Source organism: Anomalospiza imberbis, chromosome Z, assembly GCF_031753505.1.
Source record: "Anomalospiza imberbis isolate Cuckoo-Finch-1a 21T00152 chromosome Z, ASM3175350v1, whole genome shotgun sequence".
Lineage (NCBI taxonomy): Eukaryota > Metazoa > Chordata > Aves > Passeriformes > Viduidae > Anomalospiza > Anomalospiza imberbis.
This window is the reverse complement of record NC_089721.1, coordinates 39995959-40021928: the sequence shown is the minus strand read 5'-3', so window position 1 is coordinate 40021928 and position 25970 is coordinate 39995959. Positions and strand designations below refer to the sequence as shown.

The window sequence follows — 25970 nt, the reverse complement described above, 5'->3', positions numbered from 1 at the left end:
TTATATTCTTATAAAGCAAGTGATAATCTAGTGCTAATATTTTAGTGCTAGGCTTTTGCAGCAGATGTAGACAAGAAAGGCTCTGCATTCTGTTGAATGTTAGGGTTTTGGAATCCAGTGTTCTCTCCATTCAGGTGAATGTGTAGTAAGCAGATGCAGGACATGGTTAAGCCTTTAGAAGAATTTAGTTTGTTCAAAGTGCAAATGACAGAATAGATATTCGATAGTATACAGATTAGTATATTTATTTAAAACAAATTTATTTGATTAATAAGTTGTTTTTTGAAATGGGAATTATATGTTTCTTGTAAGGCACTCTATACATGCTATGAGGTTTTGAGACCAAATCCATATACCTCTCACACATTTATGAGTGTGTATTTTAGTTTGCAATGTCATATTTTCATTTTAAAGTCTATTTTCCGAAGTCTTTCCAAAGTCTTTCCACAGAAGTCTTGCAGGAAGATACAGTGTGAAGATAGGCTAAAATGTGCAAGAACAAGGTTTATAGATCTTATGAAAGTATTTACCATTTATTCTTTAGATCAAATGTGTATTGCTTTTAACATTTTAACCCTGTATAAATACTTGATTATTATCTACAATTCCAGGGCAGCTGAAATTCTCTACTCCTTGGCTTTAGTACAGTCCAGTAAATCTGAGAAGATGAGTGTATTTCTTTCTGTGGATAACTATAAATTGCTGACAGAAGCTAGGAGGAACCTTGGACTCTTCCAGCATCATGATGCTATTACAGGAACAGCCAAAGATTGGGTAGTTGTGGATTATGGCACCAGGTAATTTATTATAAATACACAAACTTAAATCTTAATCTCCTTTTGCATTTTTAAAACTGAAGTGTTTATTTCAGACATACAGATTTGATACAGCAACATACTCCACTGAAAGGGTAGAGGTGCTCTGCACGAGAAGTAGATTTGATTACCCATGGTCTTAATTTATGCAGTATTTTTTAACCATCTGAGTAAGAATTTGATGTCCAAACAAAATTTTGATGTTTCAAAAGGTAGATGCATTACTGACATTTTGTTAATAACACAATTTTTCTGCAGTAAGTAGGAGAAATTTTAAATTTGTCTGTCATAATCAATAATCAAAGTTATGCTAATTTAAGCATATATTCCATGGAAAATCCCACACCCTCTGTAGCCTACCTGTCTTAAAAGTGGGAAATCTTTTTCATGTTTAAAATCTTCTATTTAACTTGTCTGTCATTGTTTATTGTTTCATCTGGGGAGTATTTCTCAGTATTGAGAAATTATTCTGCCAGCATCTTCATAGAATTTTTTGGAGAACATTGCATGATATATGTATGTCTGTGTAGACATATGCTTTAATTATGGGTTTGTTCAGAAAATTACTTCATATTGGAATGTTAAGAACTAGTAAATTTGATTAATTGAAGTTATGATGGTAGATTGATGCTATAGCATGTTCATTACAATTGTTTTAAATGCATCTAAAATACTTTATTGTTTAAAACTATTTCATGACTACTATTTTTAAATTCTGTATTTTTAATCCACAAAATTATAAGTATTTACAATGCACGTAATTATGAGAGAGTGAAATAAATAAAGGCATTTTTTACTTTACAAATAAAATTATCTAGCTCTCTATCTTTAGAAATTTGTGGACATCTTGGTAGTTTATATAGTTTGTAGTTTATATTTTTTGTGTTTCTGATTGTTCTCTTAATCCTATATAAACACAGTCTTGACTTTCTAGCCAGTGTATCAGGCTTGTCTCCACGATAGAAACTGAAAATCAAATATACAAATTGCAAACTTTCCTAAGATTAGCATTTTGAAAAGCTACTTGGTATTCTGAGGATACACCTTTGGTAGCACAGCATACAGGAGGAGATGTTCCTCAATTTCAGTATGTGAGACAGGAATATAATTCCGAATATTTCTGCATTTTTCAGGCTGGCCACCCATTGCAACTAACTGTTCTTATTTTTATGCTATATTGATGCTAAATTTTTTATTTATTTTTCTGCAACTCATATTTTTGAGTTCTTTAATGTTTTTAAATTTTACTGTTACAGCATATAATAAAACCAATTGAAAATTAACTAAGATTTTAAATGTTTTAACAGGCTTTTCCATTCAATAATGAATTTGAAGAAAGTAATAATTGACTCTGTTCATATTCTCATCCTAAAAGACAAAAGTGCTTATAACTATGACACAGCAACTCCACTCCTGAAGATGGTGAGCTCTCTTCCTTGACTTTTTCCAAAAATTAAATGTGAGCTATGTCTTTTGAATTCAGTTTGAGTAGCCCTGGGAAACATCAGAACTAAATATGCACCTAATGCCTTCTCAGAAATGTGCTACTTATCACTCTTCACATTAACTGAAGATATTAGAAATTAAAAAGTGAACATGTCAGCAGTTGATGCTGAAAAAAAGCCTGCATGGCTAAAGGAAAGGGACTTATTTTGTTCCCCTTTGTAAGTTAGATAGTAAAAGCAGGTATTCTAAATTTCTTGTGGGCATAAATTTGTTTGTGACTTAAGTGGCATACATATGTAAATGAATATATAACAGTATGCAGTCCTGAAATTTGACTTCGCTTCACAGAGGAACTTAAGAAATGTGGGAAGAAGAAAATTCCTATCCCTAACAGAAGTCTGACCTTAGTTTGCAAGGTCAGATGAAGACAGTGCCCTTTTTACTTTGCTGAAATTATTTGAAACAGTTCAATGAAATGGATGATAAAGTCAGCAATGGATCCTCATGTATAATTTTGAGACCTATTTTACAGTGAAGAACGCCTTGAAGAAACACACTTGCTAATATTGCTTCCTTTCAGAATTCTTAGTTTCTTCACTTTCTGAACAAAAGTGCTCTTCTGTGACAGCTATGAATTTTTAGGAAGTCTACTTAGTGCATTTACCCTGAAGATAGACAAAATGAGATGTTTTAAGTTCTTTGCGCATAAACACAGCAGGGTTAAGACAGTCTTTATGATATAATTATCTCACACTTCTGACATAACAAACATTACATACATTCTACTGGTTTAGTTGTGCCAGGTGTGTCATATCTTGAACTACTCTTCCAGTCACATGTATACATAAAAAATTTTGTTAACATAGTTCTTTATACTTTTTATTGCTTTTATGCAAATATATATGTATATATATATATATATATATATATATATATATATATATATGCTGCATGTGTATGCTATGTGCTTGTGTGTCACAAATACATAATTTTTCTCCTCTTCCGAAAATGAACGTGCACTTTCATAAGGTAGGACTATTTTGAAGGCATTTATGGGATGAAGGTTTTACTTCTGCTCTGAATTATATTGGAAGATGTTGCGATGTTACATTTTACTAGACTTTAGTTGTTCTTGTTCTTCATCAGTCTGGATTAATACCACTGCATTATAGAAGTACTAATTGCTGTTTAGACTCTATATTGCCTAGGAGCATACTAATTTAATAAGATGTTATTACCACCCTGAAAGCAGAAATTGAAAAGGAAGTTGTTGTTTCAATGAGCTTACTGTTTCTATATAAAACAAAAAAAAAGGTGATTACTAAAGCAGATTAAGATTTATCTGTATGCCACACAATATCCACAGCATATCATTAATCTAGTATCTGTGCTGTGCATTGGATATAGCAACAAAAGCTTTTTAATGTGGGATTTGTAGACTGCTAACAGGAGAACTTCAGGATACTTACAGAACACTTTTGCAAACCTTGAGCAAGTTGGAAGTTCAAAGACATTCATTTTGGTGTACAGATTGTGGTATTTTGGTGGCTGATGGAAGCTGACATCAAGAATTGCTCAGAGATGGGCATCCAGAATGAATGTCCAGAGAGTTGAGAAAGAAAATGCTGAAGACTCTAAGACTGAAAGTGGCTGTTGTTTTTGAGGGGTGAAGAAGTCAAAAACACTTAGAGGAACAGGCCACAAGACTGTAGCAGCAGCATTCCAGCAGGTAGCAGGTAACACCAGGGAAAAGTTCCCTTTCTTGGAGGCAGAAAAAAGGAGGTTGGGAATAAGGCACTGTTGAAGAACTCTGGAATGACATCACTTTTTCTACTCTTCTTAATTATTAGTTGCATACAAAAGCATCATGGTTTTCTTAGTTGGTAACTTTAGTTGGTAGCTGATTACTTTGTGCTTCTTGTGTTAAGTTTTACAAACTCTACACTAGGTAAACAAACAACCACTTGGAAAGCAATACACTGATAAAGAGAAGACACTTAAAGATCCCAGAATGACCCAGATTTGGTTGGATCGTGGATGAGGTTCAAACTGTAAAAATAAAGCTGCAGCCATTACACAGTTCCTCTACATTAGTCTTAGTTCTTTCAGTGCAGAAAGAAAATTTAAATGTAAGTGACAATGGCTGTATTTGAAAAACATGATTTTAAGGATATTTTGAGGAACTGAGAGCTCTGCACTTCAATTTCAAAGTCTGTGGTGGTCACCATTGTAAGAACTGACTGTAATGTACTATGAATTGGCAGTTTGGCTGTTCTCTTAGGCTATGCAACAGTGACAGCAATGTCATGTCTCTACCTTTCCTCAGGGGAAGTGAGTCCTGTACCATGCCACACCCCAAATTATGTTTTTAGAAATTTTTCCTTTTGTACAATATAAGGTAACAATGAGAGCTCACAGGAGACTACACAGTGAATCCTTGTGGTAAATGCACAGGAGTAAATTGTTTCAGAGTGAATTTATAGCAGGAGAAATTTAATAAAACTATGTGATAAGTATTTGCAAAATTTGAAGGAAGTTGCTGATTATGAAGTCTTGTATGCAAAAATGAAAACACAGGTGTAATAATTTGATAAAGGAATCTAATAAGGTCTTTAATGAAAACAAATATTTCCCAGTGAATTAGTCAAAGTAAAGGTCTTTCTTTTGTCAGTGTGAAGTACTAGTTTATTAAATTTTTTGGTTTGTCATCCTCAGTAACAGGCTAAAATAAGATTTGGTTTCTGGTGTTGTTAATGTGGTTTTGTACTCCACAAAATGCATATAATAGACAAAGCTCATATATTACCCATTGAAGTGTATTCAAAAGCAAATTCAAAGACGTTCTCTTGTAGGATGATGTTCAGGCTTCTCAAGATTCTTTGCCACGCAAGACAGTTATAAAGCTGACATTGCAACCAAGGTAAATAATTTATATATTACTCAGTGACTGAGATTCTTCTAGCAATATATGTGTTTTCTCTACCTAGTAAGTAGTTTTTTATGCCATTTCCTTTTTTTTTTTCTTTTTTTTTTTTTTTTTCCAATTTTTGCTCAAAATAGAGCTAAATGTTTTTAAAAAATAAAGAAAATTAATTCTGGGAAAATTCTGGGAGATTATGCTAATATTATTATGTCTAATTGAAAGAGGACACAACATGTTAAAACTATAGGCATTTCTCACATACCACAGCTAAAGTAAGTGTTCTGTTTCTGTGTGCTTTTACAGCATTGTAATACTAAATAGACTGTGCTTGAGAGAAGCAACAGAAGATTCTAATTAAGCAGAATTACAGGTGCCTCAATTAATTCTGTGAACAAAATGTTAAGTTTTTATAAGGCCTAAAAATCACAGTTTATAAATACTGAATTGTCTTTAAAAATCAAGTAGAAGATAAACTAGGATACTGTTCTCTCTTAACTCTAACTTTCCATTATATTAAGAGGAGTTACTTTTTTATTTATATGTAGTTGTAGCGTATTCAGCTGAAACTGGCTTCCTGCTATGCCCATAAACACTCAGTATGCCAACCGAAATAATGTACACATTCATTTAAAGTGGCTAAACCAAATAAAGTGAATAAGATGTCTGGGTATGAGAACTGTTGTCTGTGTAAATCAAATAATGCATTGTTTTTGTTTACAGAACAGAAGAGTTAAGATTCATTTAAAAAGCAGTAAATTCTATTTTTGCTGATGTTAGTATCTGATTTCTCTAATTCTAGTGGCAAGCTAATAAGACTTACTTTCCTAATTGATGCAGATGTCCAGCTATTTAGCTAACTGCTCCTGTTAAAAATATAGTTAAAGTCTTTGAAAAAATGAGTAAAGTTTAGTTCTTGTGACCATTTAGGGGAAGCTGTCTTCAGTCTTCCAGCACTAAATATACATAATGTGTCTAGTGTACACTTTTCTCTATAGAATGCTTTTTTTAAATAGGACTTCTCTTATTGGAGTGCTATATAGGTGCTAATAGATTATCTTAAACTTGTCCAAAATGACCAAGAACTCAGGTGTCTATTTATTTAACTAAAATGTTTTAGCTAGGATTGTATATGTAGTATATAAGCACTTGGTTGGAGGCAAGTTATGATGCAGATTTTCTTTGCAGTTGAGGATAGCTTTATTGCCTTTGCTTTCCTTACCTAGGTCAGCTGTTGAAATTTTCCTTGTGTCCTTTTCATCTCCTAATACACCTTTTGTTTGCATACAGTGTTCCACTTTAGTCTCTGCATAATATGCTAAGTAATTTTTCCCTTTTGGATCTTAATTCATTTCAGACATTTGCTTTTTCCCCCCTCTGACTTGTAAATTAAATAGATATACATGACATTTCCAGTAATATTATTCTAGCAGACTACTGCTGCTATTCTCTAAACTGGTCTAACTTACTAAGAAAATAGTACTAGTAGAAAATTGCTAACTTCATGTTGTCTGGTATTGTGAAGATACTGTACAGTCATATAAAGTATGCTGTGTTCCAAAGACTGCAATCAGAAATATGGGAAAAAGAATGGAGATGTGAAAAATGAGACAGAAAGGGCAAAGAAAGATTATAAGAGAATATTGATATTACTGACTAAACCCTGGGGGTTTTTACATCCTTTTTTGGAAACACTTTGAAAGTAATGCATAAGTGTACAGTACCTCATGTTTTATTTGTTGCTAAAACTTTCATTTGAATATATCTTTGTTAAACTGTTTTTGCTTATAAAAATTAGCTTAGTCTATTTAGGCTTTTAACTTTATCTCTGGTTGTAGTCTGAATCTTCACTAACTTTATTATCTTTTGGAAAAGTGGTATGTAAGCTGACACTTTAACTACTGGTTAAATCTAGTATGTGAATATTATGATTGCATGTGAATTTTATTGTAGCATTTAATGAGAAATGTTATTTTCAGTAGAAGCTTAAACTCAACTCAATAAATCTATTATTAAGAATTACTATGCTTAAACTTCAAACTTTAAAGTTTTTAAGAAGGAAACTCTTTTTTTTCCATTTAAAATGTTGGGGCATCAGCAGATTTTAAAAACTGATTTTCACCAAAACTTTGTTATTTGCTTATCTTCTGTTCTTAATAGTCTTTATTATTAATCTGTGTGTAATTGAATCTCTAGATTTCTTTCCACTAATGTGTTCTAATATGTCATTATATGGCATAGAAATTAAATCAGTGTAACTGACAAGATGTTACTTTTCTTTGATTGCTATTTAGCTTTTTGTGGTTTTGCATTTCTGTGTCAGAATTTTAAAAAAATTATCTGTATTCTATCTTGGTTATTCTTACATAAGTGTGGTTCATATCACCTGTGCTTTTAGAGTGACACTGCTGATGGGAAACTCGTAAGGGCTTTTATTTTTTTTTTTTTTCCTTATTTTACTGATTGCAAATATAACCAGCTTTCTACAGGACCATGGTTTGCAGTGTGCTTCTTGCCTGTTTCATCCATCCCTTCTTTTGGGTATATTTTAGTTAAGTGCTCTCTTCACTGCTCATGAAAGTTGTAGTCGGTAGTGAAAACTGATCTGACAGACTGTACAGGAAAGCTAGGACAACTCTATTACATGGAAGAAAAAGAAAGCAGGAAGAACTCTGTCTTTCAGTTGTTAATGGTCTAGTGTGAAGTATCTCCATATTGTGCAGCTGAGAATTGTTTTTCAAACTGCTTCTAAGCAGCTGCCACCTGTAACCTATTTGGTGTTGTTTCTGCCCCCACCTGAGCATCTCTTCTCTGTAGTGTTGTTGTGATATCTTTATGAATCCATAAGTGTATTTTTAAAGTAATGTGTTAATTTTGATGAAGTAGGTGTACAGGGTATTTTAGGTCTCAACGTGACTCCGTGACCTTAGGATGACTAAATGGTCTTATGATCAGGCTTTTGAATACTGAAATTATGGAGTCTTTAATTACACTAAATCCATTTTAATTGATAAATGAAGTTGCATGCTTTTTAAAAAAATATTTCATTTAGCTGAAAAAAGGAGCTTTCATAAGATAATATCCAACTGGATACGGAGCTACTTCATTCTTGTTCTAAAGTTTAAAATTACTGCATGTCTTGGAGACAAAGCCCATTGAGTGTGCTGATAAATTGGATGCTGGCTCATACTCTGTTACTGCCTCGCTATTTAGTATAATAATAGGTTTTCAGGAACAGTCTACCAGAGGTCATACTTTCTGAATGGCAAAAGACTTGCCCTCACTGGACTTGGTGGGTGGTGGGTGTGTTTGAACCTCCTGTCATCCAGTTTAGGCTGTCAGCAGCAGATGAAGGGCACACTGACTGTGATGGGAAGGGTTTTCCAGCTATTTCTCTCAATGCTGTTTTCTGGAGACAGCATTGCAGGGGCATGCTACACGACCAAATGACTGGATTGACTGTCTGCACCATCTTGGATCTTGTAGTGGTCTTGTTTGGCACAGTATGGTGAACCTTAGTGAAAAGGCCTAACAATGGCAATTAGGTTTTATCTCTTCTTCCCCCTTCTTAACTCCAGAACCTTCATGTACCTAGTTGGGCAGTTTCAAAACTGAGCTCCACTGCACTCTATCCTATCTGAACTGAAGCTACTATGGTACTGAAAAATTTTTAAAAATCATCAATTTAGGATTTTTTTGTGCTGAACCAGCTCTTCTTATAATTTAACCACAAATAACTTTTGTCAACTAATCTTAAAAGAACAATATTATATGATTACCTTCTTATCAGGCCAGTTTTATAGCTTAGCAGACACTATTTCCACTAGCTGAAATATTTGGGTTGCCTAGGGGGTTAATGATAGGAGGATATAAATTATTTCTTCAAAGATCTATCAAAGCAGTTTAGTGATATCCACCTTGTAAAATAATGTTTCCTTTTTTCAAATAGAGGATAGAAAGTAATCTTGGCTGTTATCCTTACTTTGTTATCCTTGAGCAGGTTTTGGCATGAAGTTGTATTTAATAAAGTTTTGGCATAAGTTGTGTTTATACCATGAGGTCCAAAATGCATGGTATTTTTTGAGAAAGAAAATCCCAGTTTACTTCTATAATTTTTCAACTTGATAATCTTTTCAAAAATTACTTGGCAGAGTATTCACTGCTTTCTCAACGCAGCACTTTAATGCAGAAATTAAAGCTATATTGCTAACTTTAATGTGTGATAGAGAATAATGTACCAAAGTCAAAAATTCTTGACAGAGCGGTACTGTATTTGGTTGGATGACTACAGCAAGAATAATTTGAGAAGGAAACTTTGTTAGTCACATGCCATAGCTGTGTCTTTGTGAGCTTAGAATGTGACTGGATCACTGTAATATTCTTTATTTGGCAACTTTTGCTTTGGTGGTGATTTTTTTTTTGTTTCCTTTTATTCCCCCTTTAGACCTATGTTGCCAATTTTGGTACAATCTATCTACACTTTAGTACAATGTAGTTACAACGGGAGGACCCTCCAACAGCATTTGACATTTTAATAATAATCATGTTAAATGGCTTTTATGCTTGCATGATTTCAGAGGCATATGTATTCCTAGTTATACTCCAAAACCGCTGGGAAAAAAAGGACAGTGGAAGAAAAGGTATTTTCAAATCTCAGTGAAGAAAAAAAAAAACAAGTTTTAAGAAAACAGAAAAGAATACTGCAACATTTAAGATGTGTTCATATAAATATTTGTGGCAATTCATGCATTGTTAATATACACACCTGTTCCCCAGAGAAGAAAACAGATCTTGAAAAAACAAGCAAACCAATACTTTTAAGTTTTAATTGGATGAAATAGTGATTGCAAAATGCACAACCTTGTGTGTTTAAATGAAACCTCTGTATTAGTATCTTTCAGGGAGGTGGGCAGGATGAATACTCATTCAGTCAAGCCTTAATACTCACTGCTTCTATAGGAAACAGTGCTTAATTAAGCCTTCTATTAAGCACACAGTAGTGCAAGGAGGTGAAAAATTAGCAAATACTTTAGCGGTGATATATGAAGAGCCTGCACTTTAGTATCCATTCTCTGGCTGCTTAGGTTTGATACAGCCTAATGGTGTTTTGAAAATTACTTTAAAGTGTTAATCTCAGTGTTCAGCTGCCTGATCAATTTACTAGATTGCAGATGACCTGTAACCGCCAGGAACATGTTTTGTTTGTAGTAAACTCAAGGTCATTTTGGCTAAATTTATTGGGTATTTTAAAAGCATTCTCCTTGGTTTTCATGATGGAAGAGCTGTTGCAGAGGCAATGAAATGCTTGGCTGACTCAGGATAACTCAGACGTCTGAATCTTGAAATGTTACTAAATGTGAACTTGAAATAACTATTTCAGTAAAAATCATTCTGGTAAAAGTGATGTTCATTCAAATTGAACAAAAAGGCATGATACATTCATTCTGTTTTTTAGGTGGAACTTAGCTGTGCAACTATCTTTATGACCAAACCAGCAAACTCTCCATTGACTGTGTCTAATGGGACAGGAAGTGAGGGGTATGGAAGAGTTTCACAGCACCTTGATCTCTTTATTCTCATTCTTTGTGTAAGGTCATAATAGTTTTTCAGAGGTTTCCATATTTTCTGTGCAAATTTTCTATTTTTTGTGTTAAAAATAATTGAAAAATATTCTTCATACAGGCTTATCTCAGAACTGACTCCAGGTACTTGTAATTGACATCTCTTTAAAAGTTTCTCTATGAATTCTAAAAACAAAACAACAAATAAGCTCGATGAGATAAATGCCTGGTTTTGTTTAAGGGTTTTAAAATTGAATGGTGGAACATTTTTTGATGTGCAATATATTGCCATTATGAAGAAGAAAAAAGCAACTTTGATTTGCAATTAATTGTACTTTAAAGCTTTTTGTGGAATTAATTTTTATTTTTTTTAAACTCGGTTTTAGAAAGCTATGCTTCTGAATTCAAGTTAGTCTAAAAGTTGTTACATTTCAAACTTTTAAAAATTAATTTTTAGTGTATAAAAATTCTTATACAGCAAAATTCTTTTCCTTTTTTTCTCTTACTGTGGATGAACCAATGACAGTCTGTTCTAAATGTTTCTGTCTACTGACTGTCTTTGAAATTGCCATTGCAAAATTAAACCAGTAAATAAGTTCATAGTTTGTAGGATTCATAGCATCTTTGCTGTTTTTCTAAATTGCACAAATTAATCCTTTCATTTCAATGCACAGAATATCAGCATCTTTTGTTGGGGTTTGCAGTGCCAGTGCAATCAGACAGTGAAGGTGTTTGATACTTCAGTAGCTATAAAAAATTACAACATTAAACTAAAATATGACAATTAGGTCTTACAGTGATTTTCTGGTTTCCTCTGAGAACACTGTAGTAGAAGTATGAAATGCAGAAGGAACAGGTGAACTAAACATACTCTAGGGGAAGGAAAAACCCTGAGGTTGTTTTCAAAACACAGAAAGTGATCATTATGAAGGAATATGGTAGTGAATGATTGAATACAGCTGAAAGATCTGCATCATATGCATGTACTTGTTGAAGAAGTTTTGGGAGTAGGATATACATATTTTCAGTATGTTAGTACATTTGTATATTATTTCTTTTTTTTCCAGGCACTGGCACCTTCAGCCTTTTTACTGGAGTTACCTTGAGGCAATATTGTAGTTAGTCCAAGGCTCTCAAGGCACAGACTGAAGTGATATGGAATACTTAAAAGTCTTTCTGCTCTTCTGAATCAGATTTTTTTCCCTTCTAAATGCAGATTTATAAAGCCTGCACCACAAGAGGAACAAGGAAAAGATTTTAGTGAAGGTACTTCCTGATCCTGAAAAAGTCAGGGGGCTTCAAGCCCATCTTGGACCTCTGAACATCTCACAACTTTGTGGTAAAAGAAAAATTTAAAATAGTGCCTTTGGACTTAATCTTTTTTAACCTTAATTGGAGAGTAGTTATGTGCTCCAGATTAGGATATATGTGCCACTACAATCCATCTAAATCATAGGAAGTATGTGTATCTGGCATATGTAGTAGGTACATAACATTTAAAAGTCTTGTCTTAGGTTGATGTTGATTTTTTTCGTGTTCTCAAAATATATAGTTCTTGCTGTGCCGTTGTCTGTGTTTTTTGTTAATGCTGTTTTCTTGAGGGTGTTCCATGATTTGTTCTTGAGAAAGCCACACAAAGGTCTTGTTTCCTGTGAGAGTGGAGGGATGGATTATGTGCCTATTGTCTGCCTAATTCTGCCTTTTGCATGAGCAATGGATATTATAAAGATTTCTCTGTAGAGTTATAAAGGAGAGAATTCATAGAAATGCATGTTCTCTCACCTTTATTACTGAGTATGAAGTTCAGATTTGGGGTTGTCATTAGGAAGGGTAATCCTGCAGTGATTCTGAAATGTCGAGCTCAGATTATTTTTTTATAAGCACAGAATCACTGGTTTTATTTATTTGTATGTTAACTAGAACTGTCAGACATTACTACTCTTAGAAATAATATGTAATTTTGGCATAGCTCTATATCTAAACGACACGTTTCTTTTCAAATGCTATTATAATTGTGGCGTTGTATTGTGTTAGTTGCAACTCTACTGAAGTAGGTTCTTGTGAATTTACTTATTTATTGATAGTATCTCTTTATTTTTTGATGTCACGAGTTTAATAGTGTAATGAAAAGCTGATCCCTGGATAATAGGTTCTGTTTCCACATTTTTACGCCTTGTGAAAGCAACACAAATTTCTGTTGTATGCTGGTAATTTGAGGTTAAGATTACCATCCTACTAACTCTTATGCAGGATATTATTCATAAACTGCAAATGATGTCTTATTTAAGAAGAGGGAAAAATCCTAATATTTCTCTTCATATATGATAACATTTTATTATATATATTCAAGATTAATATTCTACTCTAGAATGAACAGTTTACTTGGATTATAATTTGCTGCTTTGATGCAAACTGATTTTGTTTTCCTTTTACATCTGTGATAGTATTGATGAATTTATAAGATGCTTATCGGGATGTGATATAGAGGACTATGTTACCATTATTTATTTTATATTGTTAGGTGAACTGATAAATCTCCTTAGACTTTATCCAGTAAATTAAAAGACCCTTGGGGGAAGGTATTGAATCTTCTCTTGCGGAAGAACCTGTTTTTCTCTGACTTAATAGAAAGCTGTTTGTTTAACTTGATTTTTAATAAACGACCCATATTCCTACTGCTCCAGATTTTGTGTTTACATCTGACACTATATCTGAGAGCATAGGTCCTAATCATATACAAAAGACTTCTCAATTTAATTGTCTAGGATTGTATAGTTATGAATTTGAATGGCTTCAGTATCTGCTGTATCTCAGAGGAAGTATGTTCAATCTCTAGAAACTATTGAAACTACTTTAATATAATTAGGTGTGTTGATGCAGTTTAAGCACAATTCACTGTAGTTTCATATGTTGCTTTGACCTTAGCTTTGTGCTACGTTCACTCAGTTAATAGATAGACTTGCTGGTTGCCTAGCTGCTTTCTAAATGTTCATTGATAAATGTTCATTGGTAAATATTGGATATCACATATTGTTCAATTTTTATCCTTTGGTATCAATCTGAGCAGGGTGGAATTTTTTTGTGCAAAGTAAGGCCAAAAAACAAGTAAGGATTTATTTAGGCAAGATATTAAAGTCACAAGTTATTTTATTTTATATCTTTCATGCCAACAGAATAGAATGTAAATAGGTTATAAAAGTTGATGTCAAACTGGCAACAACCACTCTATATAGGATTAGTATTTAAAACTCTCTTGGTAAACTGGTGACATTATTTCATAATCAAAGAAGCAGGCAAGTGGAAGTATTGCACATCACATGGAAAAATAATGTGTAGACTGACCAAATGGACATTAGTGAAGCAGAAGAAGACTAGGTACAACAGAAGATGGAACTGAGAGAGTTACTTGAATGGTGTCAAAGGCACTTTTGCTCTGGGATCATTTAAGTGGAAATGTTCTTTGTAAAATGCAGCTGAAATACTCAGGAGTGTTGAAGTGCTATACTCAAGAGTGATGAAGGCTTCATCAAAAGTATGGAGTGAGAAGCTGAAAAGGGTTAATAGAAAAACAAGAGCACTAAGTCATAGAAAGCAACCAAACAGATGTTGAAAGAGTATCATCTATTTAGTTTGAAAAGACTGATAATAAGGAAGATAAGTGTATAAATGCCTGCAAGGTTTGTTACAGTCATTATATAGCCATTATACATTATACATAGAAATCTATGTCTTCCTACATGGAAAGCCGGAAGACATAATTAGAGGAAATGTCTAAAATAATTTAAAATTTAATTTTATATTAGAAAAACTGGTACTTGAGCTGCAGAACAATATAATCAGATTTGGACTTTTTCAAGAATTGCAATTGTAGCATTTATCAAAGTTTGCCCTACTGATTTCTCATTTTGTCCAAGAGGTAAAGCTACAGCAACCTCCTAGTCTAACAGGGGGGTTTATTAATATCTAGATTTTCCTTTGTCTCCTCAGTTTACTCTTGGGAATCATAGCGAAAAAGGGGTATTTTGTAATACCTAACATGACCTAACGTTATAGAACAGTCTGTTTTGTGCATAGACCTCTGTTTGACTAGGTGGAATAAAAGAGAAAAAGGGATTGGTTTAAGACATGTAAGACCTTCCAGTGATCTTAAAGGCTGCATGATGTTTGTATAAGAACTGGTAGCTCTAATGAGAGGATATCTCTGCTTGGAGTTGTGCACAAGCACAGCAATTTATTGTTGGCTGTACAGGAAAACAGATTTTTCTGTTCAGGACAAAAAGGTTTTTTTCTTTGACAAATGTTATTTTGTGACTTGGCAAATCTGTTGTAAAAGCTGGATGCTTTTCTATCACTTTTGATGAAAGATTAAGTGCTGGTATTTTAACTGTTTTATGCATTAAATATTTACAAAGTGATGTTTGAGGGGGTTGTGGAGGTCTTTTTTTGCTGATTTTTTTTTTTTTTTTACTATTACTGTAGATAGGTGCGTTTCACATGTGGTGAGGAGTGTTGAGCAGTGCAGTAACTACTAGTACTAACTGTGTAGATTGGTAGCAGCAGATCAGTTCTCTGTGGGAATGTAAAGGGTCAAGAAATTTCCTCATACTGGAAAACCCTGCATTTTCCTTTTGCCTCTCTACACCCCTCCCTCTCCTCATCCTCCAGAAATTCTGTTTCTAAAAGAAATATCCTCAGTCCCTAACATCAGATTTCTGTAAATTAGTTGGTATGATTTAACATTGGAAGTGCACTTCCCCTTCTGGAAAAAAACCCAGAAAAACCTCTGATGTACCTAATGGGTATTGCTGATTTTGTTCCCTTTTGAAATATGAACTAGGAATAATATTATTTTTGTATTATTGAACAAATATCCATGCATATTTGTTCCAAAATACATTAAGTAATTCCTCAGGGCCTATGGGGTTTTATATCAAAATTAACTGACAAATTGATTTTGATACTTTTTGTTTCTTTTTTTTCTTAAATTAGTTTCCCACTATTGAAAGAAGGTTGTGGATCAGATGTCACTGATAATAGTTTGAGGTACACAGAGACATAGAGTTCAGTATTTGCAATAACATGCAGTAGAAGAAGTATAATTTGGGTGAAATCATGAGAATACTTTACATTTGAGAAATAAATATTCATTTCATAAAGAGGGAAATAAGGATAGTTTAGAATACCTGCAGAGTCAAATTTTCTTTGAAATTAGCACGAATCAGACTCAAATATTTTCAAAAAGTGGAGGACATTGGTCAGAAGACTTTCATGCATGATGGTTTGAGTAATGTTGTCTAAAACTTTCTCTGTTGCCTAAATTTCTTACAAATGAATTTTGAATGGAACTGGAAAGTGTCTTGAAATGCTGTGAAACACACAGCTTCTGAAGCCCAATTTAGTAACTGACAGAAGAGCTGTAGGAAAAAAGCATTAATCTGCTGCCAAGGAGAGTGTCACAATCATGAGCCTGCACAGTTGGCTTTTGATGAGTTTTGTTCCTAAAGGAATATTAAGAACATAACATAGATTGAGGTATTGGAAAATATCTAATTTTTGTATTAACCAGAGTAGCACTATGAACAGATAATATTCTGAAGATTGTATATATGGCATTTATTTTCAGAACAATTATTTTATAGGTTCTATAATTATATTTTATATGTCATCTTTAGTAATTCCTAGCAGAAAAGCATATAAAATGGATGAGGGGACCTGTACTTAAAATGTCATGTTATTCGTACTCTTGACTGAAGAGGCCTTGACCCTTACATGAGCGACCATTAGAGTTTTGAAAAGAGCTAAGTAACTTGACATAACTTTTTTTTTTTACCTACCAGTTTGAGTAAGTATTCAGTAGAGTAGTCCTTCTTAAGAAAAGGGAATTGTTAATTTAGGTTTTATTCTATGTTTTTTCCCCATGGCCCCCTACAGCAAGGAGAGGGCTTTTTAAATAACAGGGGAGTAATTTTTGTGCTCAAGTTACTTATGATTTTGTTCTGTATTTGTAAAAAAAGAGGAAAATAAGTATCTTGATGTATTCTTGGGCTTCAATGCAAGAATCATAGAAGTCTTTTCTTCAGGGGAGGTTGTACATATTTGCACAATGAACAGATAAATGCCTGATTTAAATAGATGGTCTTGAATCTTTTCCTTCCGTGTACCTCCATCCCCAAAGACACTGTCGTGGTTTGACAAGGAAGTGAAGTTTCTCAGGAAGTTGGGTCAAACCAATCTGTGGTCAGGTTTGGATATTGGCACCTGGAGTGACCACTGAAGGTATGAATACGCCTCTGAGAACACAGGGGGTTAAAAGCAGAGAACTCCCAGGGGAGCTGTCCCTTTGGTTCCTGTCAGAGTGCAGTGCAGAGCTCCCCTGCCCAGACACGGGCTGGGTGGGGGAGGGGAAGCCATGTGGCCTGGTCGAGGTGAGCCGAGGGGGCTGAAGGACTGGAACCGAGCCAGCTCCTGAGTGCAGAAGGGTGGAGAGAAATGGAGATGCCTTTTTTGCCCCCCGCCCCAGAGGAAGGAGACGGAGAGTCCCGACAGCACCTGTAAATTTGATGGCGGAGGAGAAGGAGAAGGGGGGAGAAGGTGCCCAGCCTTGGCCTTGGGAATTGGCTTCTGGGCAGAGAGTTCAGCTGTCCGGAGAGTCTGAACTTTTAACCCTTTCCTGAGAAATGAAGGCTTTGTAAAATACTACTCCTCCTTGATTTGAAGTAGAAGAGAGACAGTCTGGGATCTGGGATGTTGGAAGAGGAAATTTTTGAGTGGGAGGAGATGATGGAGTGGCTTGTGGCTGGATTTTTCTTGTCAGCCATAGACTGAACCAAATTCTCCTGCAACAGAGACTGCATTTTAGGGGGATGCAGTGGTGAGCCAAGAGACCTGTTTCAGTGACTACCAACAGAGGAATGGAGAGAACAGAGGAAAGCTGAAGAGGGTGTTGAGAGGCCCTCTGTCTTCAGAGAAGGAGAAGAGAAGAAGATCTCTGTTCTTGGACCCTTGGCCCCAGGGGAAAATGGGGGGGACTGTTGTCCCAAAAAGGAGAAGCTGTTAGACCCTCGGCCCCAGCGGGAAATAGGGGGGACTGTAGTCCCGAGATGAGAAAGAGAACTGTTGTCTCTTTTGGTCCTTGGCAAAGCATCCTTAAAGGAGCCCTATGAGCAGTCTGTCCATGCACGGTGATGAGAGCACTGAGGCATGGAAAGGAGGGTGTCACACTGGCAGATTTTCTCCAGGCGGTTTCCATGTGTGACATGGAAACACAGGGGTGACAGTTGTGTTTCCTTGGGGGTCTATGATGCAAGAGAGACTTCTCTCTCCTTTGAGGGACTGAGTATTGATTATCTGAAGGGTGGCAACTTGATCAGGAATCCTGGGTGGTGTCTCACTGTGGTTTTATTTGGAAATTGGGTGGGAGGAGGAGGAGTGTTTTGGAAGGTCTTCATCCAGGATTTAGTGTCTGTGTTCTTTATAGTGGTAGTAGTTTAATAAAGTTTTTTTCTCTTTGTTATTAAGCTTGGGCCTGTTCTGCTCCATTCCTGATCACATCTCACAGCAATTAGTTGGGAAGGTGCATTTTTATGGGGGCGCTGGCATTGCGCCAGCATCAAACCATGACAGACATGCATCTGCGTAATGGCAATTCACATTGGCAATTTCACAATGGCAGTTTCTTCGGATTGTCATTTTCTTGGACGTTTGGGGGGTTTCTTTGTTGAAATTCTGCCATACATCAGAAGTCTCGTAGCTTTGATTTTTTAATGGTATTTTTGGAAGCTACCATGGCAAGCAGTGCTTTATGTAGTTTAAATATTAAGCCCTAATTTGTTTCTACCTCATATACATTAGTGTTTTATAATTAAAGATTACTACCTACTGACTCTTCTCCTATCTTTCAAAGCAATTTTTTCTTGTAATTTTAAGATGTGAGACAGTTTTGATTCTATTACCCAGTGAGGTGATTTTTTTTTTAGAGAATTTCAGTTTTGTTTACAATTTTAAAGTCCTAGTCAATCGAAGTCCATCAAGAGTCAAGAACTCGGGATACATTTCTAGCTGAATTGTGGTTTCTAACTCACCAGCCTCTCTGGTAACTCTTAACATATGTAGTTACTTAAATTCCTTTTCTCTATAGTGTAAAGCATTTAAATCTGTTTTCATTACTCCTCTCTTGTTTCTTTCAGAACTCACATGCATCTGTTCTCGTTTGTTCTCCACTGGAAGACCAGTGATATAGTATATAATTTAGCTTCATGGCTTGTATCTTTTCTCAGTTTTGGGTTGCATTTTGTTGCATTTTTTTTTTTTTTTTGACGCTTAGGTGGTTTTTACCTTGGCCTTTATAAGAGAAGAGTGAAAGAAACTAATCAGCTTTGAAAGTTTTGTTCATGTAACTTTACATTAAAATTGTGGTTATGGGTACAAAGGACTGACTCTGAAACCATTTATAATGGAAAATGCTCCAATCCATCTCAGAAGGTTTACTGTAGAAATTTTAGTGAAATTGATCTATCTGATCTAGAGGTCTGCAAGGAATTGGTTCTCCAGATGTATTTGAATAAAGTTATTCTGCTGAACAATGAACACTGTTGTCTTGAACTGTAAATCCCAAGTGCCTTGAAAGGTAGTTTTTGAATAAGCCCTTATCAGTGATGATGCTCTGACATTTACTAGTAGTGAGTTATGGTTTCTCATCTTAGTTGAATGCATCCCTTGAGGAGGAAGGATGAATGAACTTCAAAAGGAAGTGGTAATTATGGTAATTGTGTTGCAGGTGTTACCAGTAAATATGTGTATCAACATATATGCCTATATGTTTATGCACATTGGAGAAACAGAAAACAGTGACCTTTTGAAATACTGAAGCTCTTCTGTTTAAGAAAAAATATTATTTTAGGAGGCAGAGATTAAAGTTGTTAGAGTTCTAAATAAATAATCTTTATTCGTATTTTTGTCTGTAAATAAAGCTACAGCAATTTACATATGTTCTTAATTTAATAATTAAAGTATTTGAAGTAAGAAGTGGGGAGGTGGGAGGGGAGGGGTGTGTTCCAGCTCTTGCTGAAAATGTTCCACAAGTTAAATCTTGTACTACAGGAAAGACTGGTTGAAATATTCTTGTATATATACATTTAATAGAGTTTATTTATGTTATTAATAGTAGATTACCTAGGGAAATTGCTCATGCTTGTGTGACTAAAAGATACCTGTTCTGAGTTTCAGAGACCCAAAAAAGTATGGGGTAAAAGAATGCACGGTATATCTTACCAAAAGTATCTGAAAAGGTGTCAGGATTTGCTTTTCTTAAATTTCAAATATTTGTGAGGCATCCAATTTAGGATTAAGAGCTCAAATCTACAATAACTTCAATTTTTGAATGGATTGGGAGCAGTTAACTCCTGCTTCCTGTGCAGAGGTGACATATGTGGTCTCCATATAAGTGGTGTAGTCATGGTTTTTATATCAATTTAAGGGTGGGAGTTGAATGGTACTTCTGAAGTAATGTGATTTAATTACATTAGTCAGTGCTATTGTATATGCATAAAAATTATGTCTTGCTTTGTATAACTACTACAGTCCTCCTGAAATAGTATGTCAAAACAAAATATTAGTATCTAGTCAAAACTTCTGCATTTTAAGTGCTGAAAATCTGCCCTGTCATTGCTAGCTTTCTTTATCTTATTACTCTGCGCACACATAATGAACTTAAAGTACATTGATTCAAGAAGTTAAAAAATGTATATATTTTGGTACAACAATAGATTTGTTTAATCCAATACAATTTTTTTAAAATGAGCCTGATGAAATATAATAATAATAATAATAATAATAGTAATAATAATACTGCAGTTCATAAGGTCTTTTGTTATAAGTAAATTTGTCATGCAACTAATTAAAGTTGTGAAATATGTTTGTATCTACGGGAAGGTGAACAAAGTTTCTGGAAATATTTGTTGCACTAATATGTTCTTTGCTTGGCAGATAATTTAAATGTAATGAGGATGTGCAGCATTACTGAAAAATTATTATATGCATAAGGTCTTATGGAGGCATAAGAATTGAGAAAATTCAATTGTATAAGAAGAATAAAGAAAAAAAGATGTGGTGTTCTGTTGATGGATGAGAATGAGGATTTATTTTGAGCTTGGTGTTCAATCATCTCTCAATTTGTATTGTTTCTGACAGAGTTCATAACACTCTTTTTTCAGAGTACATGAGGAGTTCTTAAAAAAAATTGATGTAATTTCTTTTCTCTTCCTAATTTGTAATGGGTTGAGACTGAGAGCAGGGTTGGTTTAGCTAGGTTTTTTGATTCCACGAATGCCATAAAAAAAACCCACCAAAACAACAACAACAACAACAACAACAACAAAAACCCAAACAAATAAAACGCCAATTGAGATGAACCAAAACATTTAAATTAAAATCTTTCTCTGAAAGAAGACAGCTCCACATAAGCAGAAGTGTAAATTGCCCTACCCAAGTCTAGGGGAGGTTCTCAGAAAGTCTTGCACTTTCTTTAAGAAAGTTCTTAAACACTCTGAAAGCTAACCCAGAATATGGTTAACTATTACATTGTCTAGTAATCTAGGAGTCTTCAGCATGAAACAGGGCAAAAGAAAGCATCCAAAAGCATTTTTGGTTGTGATCACAAATGCACGTTGAAAATCATTGGTATAGTTTGAGGTCATGATTTAAACAATACTTCAGCACAGGAATTTAAAGAGTTAAAAGGAAAATATTTTTAATGGGAAGCTCATTTGATATATGGCAAGTAATCCAAAGGTTCTTGATATAAAAAGCTAATAAGACCTCTGATTTTGTTTATTCAACTAATGAGAAGTTGGAGTTGACCTTTCATTTCATACTGATTGTGAAATAATAGGGTAGCAGTGAAGTGCTGTGAAATTTACTAGCCAAGTTTGATGCAGGCAAACAAAGTAAGCCACCAAAGTAAGGGGGAAATGGTGGCCTTGTCAGGATTCTGAATGAGATTTGTAGGTTGGGTGGATGGAGACAATTCTGGGTGAAGTGGTTTTGTCTGTGAAGGGGGTAATTGAATTTGAGGTTTAAGATGTGAAAGCAAAAGAAATAAATAAAACCATGGACAAAACCCTGAAGAATTTGCATAGAAAACACAGAGCAGAGAAGAAGGAGAATCTGCTAAGAAGAAATGTGGAAGGAGTGATTTGATAAGTAAGAAATGGATCTCATGGGAACTGATGTAAGATCAGATCCCATGAAGAAGTAAACTGCTTTACAGTGGAGAGTGTTAAGGAGGTTGAAGATAGAGAATTGGTTCTGCTGTAAAGCAGACACCAGAAGTTTTGGCAAGAGCAGCTTTGTTGTAAAAGACTTCTTCTAAAGGATGATATGAACAGAGGGAAACTTCAAAAGGCAAGAAGTACAATGATAGTCCTACAGATGTATGAACCACAAATATTCTATACCTTCTATACTACAAATGTTTTTCTATACCTTACAATACATGAACCTGTAATAATAATAGAAAAATATATAGACTAATAAAGGCAGTCTTCAGCTCAGGGCTGATTCTTTTGGTTAATAGCATAATCTGTGTTCAAATGGAAGACTATGGAAAAAAATAGTTTTTCCATATGTACCTATTAAGAAGACATGCATATATTTGCCATAGTAAATGGTGCTAAATTATAATTTAAATAATTTTATATTTCCCTTATAGGAGAGAGAAACTACTTTCTTTAGTGAATATATATATATATGTAGAGCCAGTTTTCTTCACTCATTTTTTTCTAAGCTATGTTAAAAAGAGGCAGTTGTGGATGAGAATTTGATAGTTCAGCTTGAAAAATGCATTTACAATGCCCTTAAGTATCTTGATTGTGCTTGTAACTGTTAATAGCAATTCTTTAGCAATTATAATGGGAAATCGATGTATTTATTGTAAGGAATTTTCAAAATTTCTTGGACAAGTAATAGCCTTAAGAAAAGAAGATCTGCAAATAATTGATGTTAAATATCCATTGTTTGTTGGTTATGTTTTGTATATTTATTTGTTGTGGTATGTACCTGTTGTTCTAATGTTGTTTTAATCCTCTGTATGTAAAATTTATGTGCAGTAACATTAAACCTGAAGGAGGAAGCTTGGTTGCCAGAAGATAATTTAGTAAATATGTTTTTTTCAGATACCTTTTGGTACATAATCCTACAGAACAAGAGCGATTTTCAGTGGTTTCAGTCAATGTGAATTCACCCAGAGTTAAATTATTGTCTCCTTTGGGAAAACCTGTTACTGTCCAGATTAGTGCTGTTTGGGATGGAGCAACTACAGTATCACATGAAGCTTATCAGGTACCCTACTTTAAGTTAAAAGCATTAAAATATGTTTTTGATAGCTACTGTAGCTTCATAGTTGAATAAAGTGGAAAGTGTACTTCATATATTGGCCATTCTTTTCTTCTTAGGCAATACTATTAATTCAGTCACTATAAGTAAAAACACCACAAAACCCGACCAAAGAACCCCCTAAAAACTCAACATACATGTGTTTAGCATTAATGTCTCCTAAACTGGTAAGGTGTTAAAGTTTTGTGATATAATTTACTACATTTAAAGGATCAGTTTCAGCTGCATGACTGGAAATACTGGATGTGTGCCTTTTCCCCTCGCTTTCTCAATTGAGCTGCTTCATCCTTCAGGTGCCAATCTGTACAACAGACAAACACGTCTGTATGTTCTCAAGCACTCCAGCTGTAAGGTCTTATACATGAAATGGCTTAAGCATTTACATTTAGATGTCTGCTTCTCTTCCAAATACTCGAGCTGGACAGATATCTTCAAGCCCACCTCCTATTTCTTGTTTGAAGCAAAACTTCTAAGAATTTTTGGGTTGTACATCATTGTAGAAAATTGTCTTCAATGATCACATGACATATCAGAAATTTATTTAATTAAATTTTTAATGAAATAGGAATAGTGCATGACTGTAATAGTAATACTGTATTGCTTTCAGGCTTACGTTTTGATTCCTTTTTACCTAGGAACTTAGTTCAGGATAATATTTCTGTGGAGGTAATTCAATAACTATCTCTCAGTTGTGTTCCAAAGGGATAATTATTGTGAGTAAACCTTGCTAAGTAGCTCAACCCCACATACTTGCTTGCTCACTGACCCAGTGGGGGTGGAGGAAAAGATTGGATGGGCAGTGGTGAGAAAGCTCGTGGGTAAAGCTGAAGCCGTGCACACAAGAAAAGCAAAACAAGAAATTCATTCACTGTGTCCCAAGTCTGAGGAGGTGCTCAGCCATCCCCAGCAGAGCATGGCTTCATCACATGGAACAGTGACTTGGGAAAACAAACACCATCACTCCGAACATCCCCCCTTCCTTTTTCTTCTCACAGTTTTTATTGCTGAGCATCATGTCACATGGTCTGGAATATCCCTCTGGTCATTTGGGGTCAGCTGTCCTGGCTGTGTCCCCTCCCAACTCCTTGTGCACCCCCAGCCTCCTCCTAGTGGAGCAGCAGACAGGGCCCTGATGTTGCTTAAACCCTGCTCGGCTGAGATATTTATCCTTGTGTTATCAGAGTGGTTAATACTGAAACCAAGCACCAAAAGTTCTATTATGAAGAAATTTAAGTTTATCCCAGCCAAAAACAGCACAATAATTAGTACTTTTATTGCCTGAAGAAGAGGAAATGAAGTTACTTGTCTGGACTTCAAATTCTAAACAAATTGTGTTGGAGATGTACCTTGTGTACTACTCTTCTATGCAGATTATAGCTCCTAAAAAAAACGGAGACTGAAAATGAGATATTTGCTTTATACTTAGTTATTTAAATTCATGCATTTTTAAATTTAAATTTCAAAATCAAGTGATAAGTAGAGTCTGTGATAAGTGAGTCTGAGTCTTCATCCAGTACACATGCATCTTCAATGAAAAGCAAATATACTCAGAACTGCATACCACAACTAACATTCTTAACAAAATTCAAAATTGTTATTGCATAAATATAATGGTAATCTTGATGCTAACCAAATTAGTAATGCAGATATTTTTGTTTGATAATTCTTCATATTTATTTATGGACTGTGGGAAAACTCAGCCATCCTAAAATTATTCAAGCAAAAGGAATTACTCTGAACACAAATTCTGTATAAAAATTGATATTTTGCTATATTTAGTAATGGTTACTTATTTGCTCCCAACAGATGTCTTTTGTGGCACATCTACCACCTCTTGGGATTGGAGTTTACCAGCTTCTGGAGGATGAAAGCTCAGAAGCAGTTTTAGCTGACTATAACATATATGTAAAGAATAGCAGGCAGGAGAAGCCAGATAGAGTTTTCAAGATAAAAGAGATGCAGCATTCTGTGGATAATATAATCTTAGAAAATGCGTACATGAAACTATGGTTTTCTGGAATGTCTGGATTACTGGAGGTATGTTATATTTTATTTCAAAACACTATATTTTACTTTTTTGTGCTGCTTTATGGAAACCTAACATGAATCTCTGTCCTTTTAGAAAATAAACACCAAGGAGGATGGTAAAAATCATCAAATGAAGGTGGAGTTTGCTTGGTATGGAACTACCAGTAACCGAGATAAAAGTGGAGCTTATCTCTTCTTACCAGATGGAGATGCCAAGGTAAACTTCCTGTTTGCAAAGAAATTCTAATATTGAAGTAACTTTAAGTGTTTGGCAAATACAGATTGAAAGAGCTAGTTATCCCCAAAACTGAAATAAAAGCTGTGTATGGCTAGACATAATGCCATGGGCTATTGAAATGATTGGCAGAAGTTCATACTTCCTAATCCTACATCAGAGCAAAAACACAAAAGAAATTGTGAAAATCTAGAGAATATTTATGATTCCCCCGCCAAAAAAAAAAATAAGATGCAATCCTTGCCAGAAATTCAGTGAAATGTCACCATTCATTATCGATGAAATAAGTTCATTTTTACTTCCTATGAGGAAAATATGTACTGATTCATTTCTACATCTTGACTTTTCTGATTTTTATATTTTTTAAATTGTGAACGTGTTGCTTCTGTTTCAGAGCTACTTTTTAAGCTGATATTAGCATACTTAGTTTAATATAGTAACTAAGATACTGAGTCCCAGTTGGTGAATATAAAGACAGAGTAGTAAGGAACTGCTCTGATTTAGTTCTCTAGGGTTATCTGTATTTTTAGCTGTGTAATTATTGGAGAGCAACAGCATAGTCCTATTAGTTTTCA

The 25970-nt window shown here is 34.6% G+C and overlaps 1 protein-coding gene across 2 annotated transcripts in view; it reads left to right on the top strand.

Annotated features, from left to right (window-relative positions):
- MAN2A1 (mannosidase alpha class 2A member 1) overlaps window positions 1-25970 on the top strand; it is a 106184-nt gene that overhangs the window by 46176 nt on the left and 34038 nt on the right. For both annotated transcript variants that reach the window (XR_010994551.1, XM_068176774.1), the window contains exons 10-15: window positions 612-797; window positions 2123-2237; window positions 5114-5181; window positions 22913-23078; window positions 24939-25169; window positions 25255-25377. Coding sequence is in view for 1 of the 2 variants with exons in the window: in XM_068176774.1 (XP_068032875.1) it covers window positions 612-797; window positions 2123-2237; window positions 5114-5181; window positions 22913-23078; window positions 24939-25169; window positions 25255-25377 (889 nt within the window). In the remaining variant the exon portion in view is untranslated. The remainder of the gene's footprint in view (window positions 1-611; window positions 798-2122; window positions 2238-5113; window positions 5182-22912; window positions 23079-24938; window positions 25170-25254; window positions 25378-25970) is intronic.